Raw genomic sequence first — 13,093 nt, 5'->3', positions numbered from 1 at the left:
GGGTATTTTTATTTCCAAAACAAACAAAATTATTGCGTTCATTTTTTTAACAAAATTTATTGTGTCACAAAATATTTTTGAAGTGAAACTTCTTTAGACGCATAAAATGTCATGTTCGCGTCATGGCAATACTGTCACGACATGGAAATAGGCGACGATTTTGGTATCTTTGAATCTTGCCAAAGAAGTTTCACTTCTGACACGTGTGTTCCGTACACACGCTCATTTATATTTAGTCCCTAAACGGGAACAAACCCTCGACCCCCGCGTCCCAGTCGGCTACTTCTACTGGCCCGAAGCACTCGTCGAAGAATTGTTCCATTGTTCTGTGTAGATGGAGAGACGATTTCTCAAAGTTGTGACCTTCGTCTGGGTATACCTGTAATAAAAAACATACTTATTTATTTGTGTTATGAGATCGTTTAATTATTTACTACAACTGTAACTTAGAAATTTAAAATAAGCAATGTGTTATTTTGTGTATCTGTATTTCTGTGTACGATTCTGTGTTTTTGTTGTTGTGATTGATTGATGTCTTGTGATTGGTGTTTATTTTTTGTGTGGTGCGTGTATGACTCACGTGGTTCATGTGTATGTGTGTATGACTCACGTGGTGCGTGTGTGTGTCACTCACGTGGTGCGTGTGTGTGTGTATGACTCACGTGGTGCGTGTGTGTGTCACTCACGTGGTGCGTGTGTGTGTGTATGACTCACGTGGTGCGTGTGTGTGTCACTCACGTGGTGCGTGTGTGTGTCACTCACGTGGTGCGTGTGTGTGTCACTCACGTGGTGCGTGTGTGTGTCACTCACGTGGTGCGTGTGTGTGTCACTCACGTGGTGCGTGTGTGTGTCACTCACGTGGTGCGTGTAGAGCGCCTGCGCGCGGACGAGCGCGTGCGCGAGCGCGAGCGCGTGGTGCGGCGGCGCGCGCGTGTCGGCGCCCGCGTGCGCCAGCAGCACGCGCCGCGGCGGCAGGTTGCCGGCCCGCCGCCACACCGCGCCCGCCGCCAGCCCGCCGCCCGCCGGCCCGCCGTACCGCTCCGTCCAGTACGAGTCTGCGCACAGAGACATTTCAAGTCGAACATAAACATAGCGCCTTGTCAGAGCGAGGCCTGACCCCGCCTGGCCCGACTAGTGCACTCACTGTGGCGGCGCAGGTCGGCGAGCGGCGCCAGCAGCGCGAGGCAGCGCGTGAGGTTGCGCGCGTCGCCGGCCGCCAGCGCGTGCGCGGCGCCCGCGCCGTACCCCGCGCCCCACGCGCCCACGCGCGACCCGTCCACCATCTTCAGGTTGTCGCGCAGGTACCTGACGGAACGGTGCAACCGTTGAAATAATCAATATTATGTTGCTTAAAAACAAAAATACCTATTGTAACAAAAGTACATCACAACACGATGAAGTCATAACCTCAATACAAAATCGATTCTCGCCAGGTGAATGCAATTACAACGTCAACAACACGCTCGCTTCGCTCGACCTAATCGTGCAACACTTCAAAATCAAGCTAAAACGCTCGTCGCTTCGCTCCTCGCTAATCTTATTTTACGGTTATACCACCTACGTTAAATGATAAACCGATCCAAATTCAATTATGACAAGAAGATGACAAGTTTCTCGAATTTACATTTTCAATGAAACGAATAAAATGAAATTTGCATCTTTCTCGTCGTTACAGTCTTGAAAACAGCTTTCGACTACGTACATATTACATCATAAAATTAAAAAAATTAACACACTTGGTGTAATTGAAGATTTGGACTGACTGATTTATTTTTAAAATTGTAATAGAAACTCCTTTAAGTTCTATAAAAAGTAATTATATAAATATAGAATCAGGAATCCCTCAAGGATCTATGCTAGGGCCATTACTTTTGTATGCATTTAATTAATTTGATGAGTTAAATAAATTTAGTTAAATGTGCAAATTAATATCAAACTTACATTTAGTATTAAAAAATAAGTATTGATAGATATATTTTAGAATGGAAAACACATTTGATAAATCTGAATATGGAAACAATTATATATCATCGCGATACGTGGAAATTTTGATACAACTTGGTAGCAAGAATAATTGTTATTTTTAATATAAAAATAATCTATATATTGGAATACTAAATTACTAGTAACATTAAATACTTACGACAGAACAGCTATTTGATCTTCTACATCCACCGATAGCAGTTTTTGATAGATTTCCGTGCGTAACTCTTCACCCTATAAAATATTGAATGTGAAATACATATTTTAATTAATTAGTTTCCTTTTTAATCACTACATAGTATAAAACAAAGTCGCTTTCTCTGTCCCTATGTCCCTTTGTATGCTTAAATCTTTAAAACTACGCAACGGATTTTGATGCGGTTTTTTTAATTTTTAATAGAGTGATTCAAGAGTAAGGTTTTTGTATACAATTTATTAGGTTTTAGACAAAGCGGGCGAAGCCGCGGGCGGTAAGCTAGTATGCTTATAATTTCTGCTAGTTTAACGCTAAAGTAACTGTATCGATGTGTTGTTTCTTGATCAAAAAATATTGTTTAATTCGTGTGTGAAAAAATTATCAACTGTCGATTTTTTTTATTAAATTTGTAGCGTTATGCAGAGCAATCTCGTGCAGTGTAGTTCAGTGTATTGTAGTGTCTCGGTCCAACTGACCGAAAGAAACTAACTACACTTCATACAGTGTAGTTTCATTCATATATTGTACCTACAGTCGTGTGAGTAAAGTGAAGTCCCATGCCCCCTAGTGTAAGGGGCAGATTCATTATACATTTGTTTAACTGATCGAATTTAAGGACAATTATGAATTATGACAAAAATAACATTAATACAATAGAAATGCATAGTTTGTACAAGAGGCGGCCTTATTGATAAGCAGCAATCTCTACTAGGCAACCAGATGGGGAAGGAAATGTATGAAGTTTATGGGATAGTGCAAAAGAAGAAAAAATGATTTATTGTTATACGTGTGAAGTTTATTGTTATAGATATTGTGTAGTGTAGTGAACTACGCACCTGCCCGCCAGAGCCACGCGCGTCGATCTCAGCGACGATGAAGTTCCGCGCGGCGGCGAGGTACCAGCCCCAGCCCGCGCGCCAGCGGGACGTCACTAGCTGCCCGCCGGGCTCTGCTGAACTGGGGGGAGAATTGAATCTTGTTGTTTTATAGTTTTGTTTTAATAATATTTTATTGTTTTAAAGGTATGGAAGGGGGTCCGAATGTGTGTATAATAATGTGGGAAATTTTTGATTGTTTTATAATTTTGTTTTAATATGATATTTTATTATTGTAGAGGTGTGGAAAGAAAGATGTATTGAGAATTTTTTATATTTCATTTATAAAGCATTTGACTATAAAACTAAATAATTTGGAAAATCCAAAAGTGCACGCCTCATAATTTTTTATTAATAAATATTTATTAATTATTATTTTTGTTTATTTAATAACAATTAAACCACATCAAATCAGACCCTGAAAAATGAAAGGGTTCTATTCCTGAGCATACTCAAGCGTAAGAGAAAAAAAAAAGACTCGATTAGTAAAGTATTTCGGTCGCTATCGTGTTAACAAGAAAAAGGATCCGCACATACAGACACACGGACGTCCAAGACAGAACTTTTTTAAACTGTTTTTTAACTAGTTTAAATAACAAAAATGACATCAAAAATATCATGAACGTTAAAAATAGTGTTTTTTCTTAATATGTGTGTGTATGTATTATCTTACAAGTGCAATGTATGATACATAAAGACATTTTAAGTTTGAAAAATCAGATGTTTTGCGCGAAGTGACAGTAGTACCCACCTCAACGCTTCGCTTATGAGGCGTGCAATATTCAATACAAGTACAATACAAATATAAACTAGTTGTTTGTACTTGTTCGTTTGTAAAAGCTAACTTTTTAAAATTTTTAATAGATATAGAAACCTAAAAAAGCGTATGAAAATTTTCAAATAGTTCAACTGATATATTTTGAATAAAAATTACAAATTGATTATAGTACATACACATGCAAGACAAGCGGCAGCGGCAAGTCATCCGTCTCTCTGAGGCCGGGCGGCAGCAGCAGCCGCACGCGCGCCTCGCGATGCGCTTGTACCTGGGAATATTGATATTTTAGTCTGTGTTGCTTGATCTGAAACTTTATCTGAGTAAAATTGATTTTTGAACTGAAACTTCTTTAGACGCGTTGAGAGTAAAATTTCAAGGTCGCATGTCAATACCGTCACGTCATGGAATAAGGCGACGATTATGGTATCTTTGATTCTTATCAAAGAAGTTTGACTTCTAACACGTGTGCTCCGCACACACGGTATTTTTTTTAATTTGTGTTTTTATTTACACATTTGTTTGAAAATGTCAACTATATTTTATGCTAGAACTATATTTTATCCTATTTTTTAAGCTATTGCATAGCTTCTATCGCGGGCCTTGAGCGCGGGGACCGAATCCAGAAATTGCGTAACGAAAAACCTCACGCTCCCCACGGGGACGGGCACGGAGGTGTGGCTTAAAGGCATAGCATGCAATAGCTTTACCGCGGCAGTCCCCGAGTGCCACACGTCTTTTTTCTGTATTATGGAGTGTGTGTGCGTGTGTGCCAATTTGTCGTGTGTTCCCGCCCCACTCCCACCCACCTCGACGCGGAACACCTTGGCCACGGGCGCGGCGAGCGCGGCCACGTGTCGGCGCAGCGCCGCGCCGTCGTGCAGCGCCGCGAGCCGCGCGCCCCGCGCGCTGCACAGGAACGTGGCCGGCGGCCCGGGGCCCAAGCACTCCTGTGGGCAACGTACTGCGTTAAAGCGGATAGTAGGACCTGGCAAACGTACTGCGTCCAAATGGATAGTATGACCTGGCAAACGTACTGCGTCCAAATGGATAGTATGACCTGGCAAACGTACTGCGTCCAAATGGATAGTATGACCTGGCAAACGTACTGCGTCCAAATGGATAGTATGACCTGGCAAACGTACTGCGTCCAAATGGATAGTATGACCTGGCAAACGTACTGCGTCCAAATGGATAGTATGACCTGGCAAACGTACTGCGTCCAAATGGATAGTATGACCTGGCAAACGTACTGCGTCCAAATGGATAGTATGACCTGGCAAACGTACTGCGTCCAAATGGGTAGTATGACGTGTATAAAGCGTTTGACTGTGTAGAACATTCCAGTTTATTATGGAAAAAGCAAATACTATGGAATTAAAAATGTAACATAGAACCTCATAGCTAACAAACGCAAATTAATATACGAAACTTTGTTATTAATTGATTAACAGTCCTGTGGCGACTCAATTAATAACGGAGTTCCACAGGGATCTGTTCTAGGGCCTCTTTCTGTTGCTTGTGTATATTAATACAATATATGGGGCATTTAACGCAAAGCGGAGACAGATTTCAGGGTCAGGTTTCAAATTTCGGTTATATATTAGTATGTTACACCTATACATATACTCGGTAAACATACGAAATATTTTTACATTTAGAAGCTTAGTTTTCAAAATTCAAAAATGACAAAAAAAAATATTTTTCTTGGTCATTTTTTACAAACTGCGTATTTTTTTTAAGATAATTCAATAAATGGCTTATATTATGCTTAAATTTTATGCAGTTTGTCAAAATTTCTAATAAAAAAAAAAAAAATCATGAAATGATTATATTTTTTATTAAAGACCTTAATATAAGCTATAATTCTTCCATGTACAATATTAAAACAATTCTCCATAGATTTAGGGATATTTGATGCAATACCAAATATCCCTAAACTTTGTTGATGTGTGTAGGACGTAGGTAGTACCGGCCGTTGCTGAGCGCGAGCACAGTATTACAATAATGTATATTGTACTACTGTGGCGCGAGTTAATTTGGAAGCCGTATTTAGAGCAATTTTAAATATTTCGTTTAAAAAATATATACATTTGTTTACTAAAATTGTATTATTATATTCTTAAATATTATGCACTTATAGTAGACACAAACAAAATAAAAAATACCACGCATTTTAAAACAAAAATCACGCGGAACTATTTCGAACAACTACAAAATATGCGTGTTTGAGTGGTTTTTTTTTGAATGAAAATTAACTATATTGCTGTATTTTTTTCAGCCAAGTACTAGTTAATTAATAGGTTAATTGAAATATAACGTCAAAACAGACGGGAGTCTAATAATTTTACTAATGTCTGGCGTCTGAATAAAGCTTCGACCCTGAATTCCAAAAATGGCCTGTGAAAAAACCTTTATAATGGGCAAACTATACACAAAATGTAGAATGTTTTTAAGCCAGGTAACAAATTATGAAGTGGTAAATAATAATATATAAATATAATTACTAAAAACTTAATAAGTCATATTTTTTTCGTACTTCTGAAATCAGTATTTCCTGCTATAATCAGATTCTAGTATTCTATTCTCTTCTAACTAACCTGCACATAATATGAGAAGTTCTTGCTGAACAAGACTCTATTGTACAGACACTCGGTTGGCAGCGAGTCGTTCTCGTCTGACACGTGCGGTAACACCGTCGATGTCGGCCATGATGGGAATGATGACGTCACGTTGTCGTATTCCTGGAATGTTTCATATAAATATAACATAATATACATAATTTACTAATTTACAAAAATAGGAATATTTTCAAAGAATATAAAAAAAATATTGCGTATTGTGAAGCAGCTAATGGGCGCTGGTTATAATGATCTATTGTTTTCTATTCTACCAACTCGCTTATTAAGTCAGCCTTCGTCAAATTGTATTGAAAATTGTACTGTATACTGTCAAATAAGTGTATTGTAAGACAACTGTACTGTTAAACGAGTGTAAAGTATATCTTACGTTATATGTAGTGTACTGAATAACTTGCGTTTTGTGTAGTGTAGGTACTGAATAATTTGCGTACTATGTAGTGCACTGTATAACTTGCGTTCAATGTGCTGTACTGTAATTTGTATAATTGTTCTACTGTATAGTGTACTGTATAACTAGTGTTCTATATAATTTTCGTACTGTTTAGTGTACTGTATAATTTGCGTTCTGTGAAGTGTACTGTTTCAGTCGTATACTGTAAATTTTGTGTTCTGTGTTTCCATGTAGTGTACTGTATTAATAGTGTACTGTATCACTAGTGTTCTATTGAATTTGCATTCTGTATAGTGTACTATATTATAACCTGCGTTCTGTGTCGTGTACTGTATCACTAGTGTACTGCATCAGTACTGTACTGTATCAGTAGTGTACTGTATAACTTGTATTCTGTATAATGTAGTATACAACTAGTGCACTGTGTAGTATTACCGGCGGGTCGGTGGGCGGGTTGTGTGTCGGCGGGCCGCAGGTGAGGCAGGCGGGCACGGCGGGCCACCCGTCGCGCGGCACCAGCACGCGGTACAGGTGCCGGTCGCCTGCGCGCTCTTCTGCTGTACCGAGCACGTACCTGGGAAACCAGGCAGGAATAAGATTTTATTATTATATCTAGTTTTTAAGGCACTGGTACCCAATTAAAAATTGCTGTATAATATGATATTTGTAATTAAATTAAATGCCTTTTTCATGTGTCTGACTTCTTCTATTTCTTTTATTTTTTGTAGGTATTGTATTATTACGTGTGTTGTATAATTCTGATACAATTTGACTATTTCGTTCATCGCTTATATTTAATGTGTAATGTTATGTCAAATGTAATTAATTTAAAAAATTCGCTTTGGTAAGACCGTAAGGCACTATAATAGTATAAAATTAAAAAAAATGTGTGCGTGTACTAGTGTACACACGTAAGAAGTGAAACTTCTTTATGACCTTATTTTTCAAAAAATAATTTACTATAATATGCAACTTTACAGAAATACGTCGAATCACGCGTGGTAGGATGGTACGCATAAGAAAAAGATGGCGCGTAACGGAAAAATTTCACGCGTAACGAAAAAATGTTACACTAAATTTTTTTTCAATCCCGATAAAGAAGTTTCACTTCAAAAAAAATGATAACCAAAAACTTCAATAAACAAACTTACAAGAACCGCCTCCTCTCATCCCACCCAACCAGCTGCGTGACCTCAAAGCTGCCCTGCGTGAGCGTGGTCCTCGTGTCTTGCGTCAAGTGCACCGCGTGTCTCCACAGCCCGCCGTGGTCCGTCACCGGCGCGGTGGTGAACACGCCGATGGTGCCGCCGGTGCCGGTGCCGCTGGTGCCGCTGTAGCCGCTGGTGCCGCTCGAGCCGCTGGTGCCGGTGGAGCCGCTGGTGCCGCCGAGCAGCGCGCCGCCGCCGCACCAGCCGCACTCCTCGTCGGACGGCTCGGAGCCGAGACCGGACCAACGCGTGCCGTCTGTCTCGTCGCGGTATATCTGGATACATGTGAAATTATAACAATAGTACTTGACAATTTTTTCGAATCACCGTCAGGATAGGTTAAATATTTTTTTTTTGTTGAAATTGATAGTAAATAATATGCATATTAAATTAATTCGCGGTAAATAATTATCTATAAATTATATAACAAAATAATTGTCAAATGCGATTTTTCGAAATATATCTGTTATAAGTTCTTAAATGTATAATCTGGATATCTTTAATCTATAAGATAATATAACTAATGGGAATCTTTTACAATCTTTTTGCACAACCGTCATAGGTTACCTACATATCAATTTAAAAAATTATAGAATGGGGTTTTTACAACAAATTCTGTTAAAAGTGCTAAAATGGATAATCTGAATATTTATAGTTAAAGATAATCTAATAAATATAAAACTTTTATAATTTTTCTGTACCGCATCAGAAACGATTTCTTCAGACAAACACAAATTATTATACCACCTGCGAAAAAAACACAAAAAATAATGACTTACATCCTGACAGTTATAATGCACGGCGCTACAGATACTGATGATGGAGACGTTCTGCGGCCGGTTCAGCAGCAGCACGCCGATCTGCTTCTCCGAGATCCAGCTGGACCAGCGAACGTACCAGCCTGAAATAGTAATGATATTTTTGGAAGTCTTTTCAGAAAATTTTTTCTGAAATGTTTTTTCAAGATGACTACCCTGTATTCATTAAATTCACAAAGAAAAAGTAAAAAGTTTTGGTTAAATATTGTTTAATATGCCAATTGTTCAGACATGGCATCGTTCCGACTTTACAGAATTTTAATATAGGTAGTGGTAAAGTAAAATTTAAATTTATGGGAATTTATGTGAGAATTGAACAGAATATACAAGTTTAAATAACTAACCGTCGAATAAAGATGGGGAGGAATAATAGGGAAGGATTAATAAAATGACCAAATTCTACAAAACACAATGTTCATGCCCTGGTATAATCAAATATAATAAAATAATACAAAGTCGTCAATAAATTTACCTTTATCAATTTGTGAAGAGAACTGTATAGCATGTGGGAACAGAAACTTTGGTGTCTTCAAGCTCACCACATACACTGTTGCAACTGGATTGTTTGTGTTCACCTGAAAATATAACAACATCATCCATGTATCTATTTCTATGTAGGTGGCCTAACAAATGTGATGTAAAACAAAATTAACCAAACAAACTAAGCCATTTCTTGTACTTTACACCATAAATATATTTCTTCTTTTGAAATCCTGTCTTAATGTTCATTTCACTATGAAAGATGCAAAATGTCTATTTGCTAATAGTAGTTATTTAGTTCCAATATTCTAGTTCTCTCGTCTCGTCGTTTAGTTATATGTACACTATACATTAACTCAAATTGATTTATAGCTATTATCAATTTGCGATTAAATAGCTATAATGTATTTTATGGCAAATATATATATCTATATATTTACAATTTATATGTTCTAAAAAGACGTCAAGTTGCACAAAAAATGTTTTACTTCACATAATAACTGAACCACAATATAGGATTATATTAATACCTGTGTAATAAATGCTTAATCTACCTGTATTCCTTAAGATAAAATGAAAAATCTTAATTATAATATTAGTATCCAACCTACCTGTGGATATCTCAAAGTGCGTATAACCGGGTAGGGCGGTGGCTCGGGCTGGTCGAACCCGTACCACGGGTACTTGTACTCGGGCACTAACGAGTCGTTGTACGTCACATACATGAGGCTCTGGCCGTCAGCACTGAACCAGAGCGCACGGTCGAGACGGAGGACTTCGGTCTCGTAGAGAAAGTCAGGTACCCCGTTGAAAATTACGCCGGGGACCCCTAGGATAAGTGAATTTGATGTTTTTTGTTGTTTGTTGTACTTAACTTTGGAATACCTTAATTATTCAAATTATGCAATATACTATTTAGGTACTTCTCAGAAAAGATAGTCGTGTTAATTAACACTATAGTTAACTTATACTTCGAAAAAGACTGAACGAATGTGAATAATTTTCGTTTTGTTAGGTTAGGTTAGGAACAAAAAAATCTGTTAAAAATCTTAAAAAAATCTATCCCGGCGAAGCCGGGGCGAGCAGATGGTATAAAAAATATACGTTAACCTCTCCAATGTACTTACATTAAAGAGGTTAACGGACTGCAAATATAAAAAGGTAAAGGTTAAAGAATAATAAAATAAATGTAAAGGTTCTACAAAACTTTTTCAAATTTTACTGAATCTTTAGTCTATTACTTTTATTTCTTAAAAAAATTTCATACCCCTATTCAGAATAAATATGTTTATTACATATGTATGGCATCCCAACATTCATACATAATTTTATACGCATATGTGTATACTATGGATGTGTATAATCCAAGCAATCCTCCGAAACGATTTACTTGATTGTGGCCATTACTTTAATCGTCCTATGTTTACGTCAACTTGGGGGACACTGGACGTTCCATCAAAACAATAGTTAAAATTATACAGTCCATGTTATATGGAGTCAGTGTATATAAATGAAGGGTTTGCACGATCAATACAGACAAAAAAGAGCAGATATTTTCTTTATATTGAGATATAAACTACTTTAAAAAATCTATACGGTATGCAAGGTACGAAGAAATTAAAAGGAACAATATTATGCAATAAATAAGAATTCTTATGGTATGGTACAGAAGGTAGTAATACATAAAAGTTAATAAAATAGTTGTCAACTTGTGTGTGTTGAAACATATGCCCTGTTCATTCTTTCAATTAATTTCGATTAAATAACATTAATTTGGAGTAATCCTGAACTGAACGAAATACATAAAGACCTCCCCACAAGTAAATAGGACGACATTATTTCGTCTTCTAAGATCGATCACACCAACAAAAGTCGGATCAGAATATAGTATAGTTATATATAAAGCTGGCACGTAAGAAAGTGAAATAAAAAGGCTCCATTTGAATAAGGCTTATCGACAGGGTGAAGGGTTAGATTGAGACGTGGGTCGGGTTTAAATGCCCTATAAATGTTATTGCAGTCGTAATATTAGGAAAATGGCGCTTTGGTAGTTTTCTTGGATTCTCAAATTGGAGTGCTGAGTGCTAATTTTGAGTACCTAGATGTACGTCAAATTATATGTTTATTATTAGAGATAGTTTTATTTATTATATACATGCATTGATGTGAAATTTTATGAATGTAGAGGAAATTATTATATTCGATATATGTATAAATTTAGATCACACACAACTGGTTTAATTTTTAAGTTTACAGTTTTAAGTACAATACGCTGATTACATATAAAATAAACAAAAAATGACATAACAATTTTCATTACATTTTTTCTTCAACTGTATGTTTACATCCCTAACATCACGCATCTAGCAATATATTGCGCCTATCAGAACGCATGTTGAGCGGCTGACGCGACGTTGCCGCTCATGACGACAAGTGCAAGCGCATGACGAGTGGCGACGTTGCCGCACGATGAACGCGTGAGAGCAGTTAACGCGACGTTGCCGCACTTTACGACAAACGCATGATGAGCAGTTAATGCAACGTTGCCGCTCCTCACGACGAAAGCAAGAGCGGCTAACGAGACATTGCCGCTCTTCACTACTACAAACGCATGAGAGCGGCTGACGCGACGTTGCCGCCGGCCGCGTGATAAACGCGTGAGAGCGGCTAGGGCGACGTTGCCGTGGCGTAGTCAAACTTTTGATTGTTTATAGTTTATACGTAAGATGCAAGCATTCGTCTTGCAATCGTCAACAACAGAACAAAATGTATGGTCAACTGACGGAAGCGTGCGCATGACGTGCGTAGAAACATTCTGTTAATAAGGCTTTAGTTACATTACATACGTACATTTAAGAATGTCTTAAATTTTGTGAAATAGAAAAAACAACTACCAACTTACCATTACTAGTAATCCTGCAAACTAAAGCCTTCAGCACTTTCGGCTTATAATATATATCGTTATCGTGCACGAACACGAGACCGGAGCCCACCGGGGCCCACTCCGCGTACTGCAGGAGCGGGGCTGACCTGTCGTCCTCTATAGGGGATACGGGGATACGATTTCTGAAAATTAAATTATTTGTTATGGAAACAGATTTTTTATACAATGGCGGATTTGTGATTAAGATCGTGGAAGGACTAAGCAAAAAAATTAACAGATTTTTATGTCGCGAATAGAGCTACAGCAAACTTACTACATAACTATAATTATAATTTTACTTGTCTAATAGGGATATAAATTAATTGTATAGATATCATTGAGTTACTATGAACTACGTACTTACTACGTACGTAGTACATAGTAACTCAATGATAGATGTAAAGACAGGACTAGCGTTCATTACAATGTTTAGACAATGTGATTCATAGGAATTTTTGGAATCATGGTGTTATGAAAACATTAACGAAGCATTTAAATAATTGTAAACAATATTTCTGTTGTACGAAAGGTACCTAATCCTTAAAGATAAAGCTGTGCGTCAGTGCTGATGCTTTTAAATTTACAAAAAAGAATTCATCAATCAGACTTAATTAGACAGACTTAATTTGGGTTTATACTGCGTATTTTAAATATAAATAATTGAGTACACACTATATTATACTTCTTTTATAGGTATACAGTGTAGACCATAGATAGATTGTATGGTAATTCTGGTGTGAAATTATTATTTCAGTTTAGAGAATATAAAACAAACTTTCCAATACACTTGCGTGTTAATCAT

General features: G+C 37.5%; 1 protein-coding gene across 1 annotated transcript in view; it reads right to left on the bottom strand.

The window, feature by feature from the left end:
* The window catches only part of LOC149897386 (inactive dipeptidyl peptidase 10), an 86,491-nt gene continuing 73,398 nt past the window's right edge, over window positions 1–13,093 (bottom strand). Inside the window, exons 5-19 of the mRNA XM_090116261.1 lie at window positions 12,271–12,434; window positions 9,980–10,197; window positions 9,361–9,463; window positions 8,850–8,971; window positions 8,239–8,345; window positions 8,014–8,160; window positions 7,298–7,436; window positions 6,430–6,573; window positions 4,639–4,779; window positions 4,009–4,100; window positions 3,016–3,136; window positions 2,144–2,217; window positions 1,145–1,305; window positions 859–1,055; window positions 1–379 (exon numbers count right to left, since the gene is read on the bottom strand). Of these exons, the coding sequence (XP_089972387.1) occupies window positions 233–379; window positions 859–1,055; window positions 1,145–1,305; window positions 2,144–2,217; window positions 3,016–3,136; window positions 4,009–4,100; window positions 4,639–4,779; window positions 6,430–6,573; window positions 7,298–7,436; window positions 8,014–8,160; window positions 8,239–8,345; window positions 8,850–8,971; window positions 9,361–9,463; window positions 9,980–10,197; window positions 12,271–12,434 (2,077 nt within the window). The 3' untranslated portion in view covers window positions 1–232. The remainder of the gene's footprint in view (window positions 380–858; window positions 1,056–1,144; window positions 1,306–2,143; window positions 2,218–3,015; window positions 3,137–4,008; window positions 4,101–4,638; window positions 4,780–6,429; window positions 6,574–7,297; window positions 7,437–8,013; window positions 8,161–8,238; window positions 8,346–8,849; window positions 8,972–9,360; window positions 9,464–9,979; window positions 10,198–12,270; window positions 12,435–13,093) is intronic.

Source organism: Colias eurytheme, chromosome 25 (genome assembly GCF_061535395.1).
Source record: "Colias eurytheme isolate Ceu_HAF_F1 chromosome 25, ilColEury1 Martin Lab GWU primary, whole genome shotgun sequence".
NCBI lineage: Eukaryota > Metazoa > Arthropoda > Insecta > Lepidoptera > Pieridae > Colias > Colias eurytheme.
The sequence above is the reverse complement of the archived record's forward strand: the minus strand, read 5'-3'. Positions and strand labels throughout refer to the sequence as shown.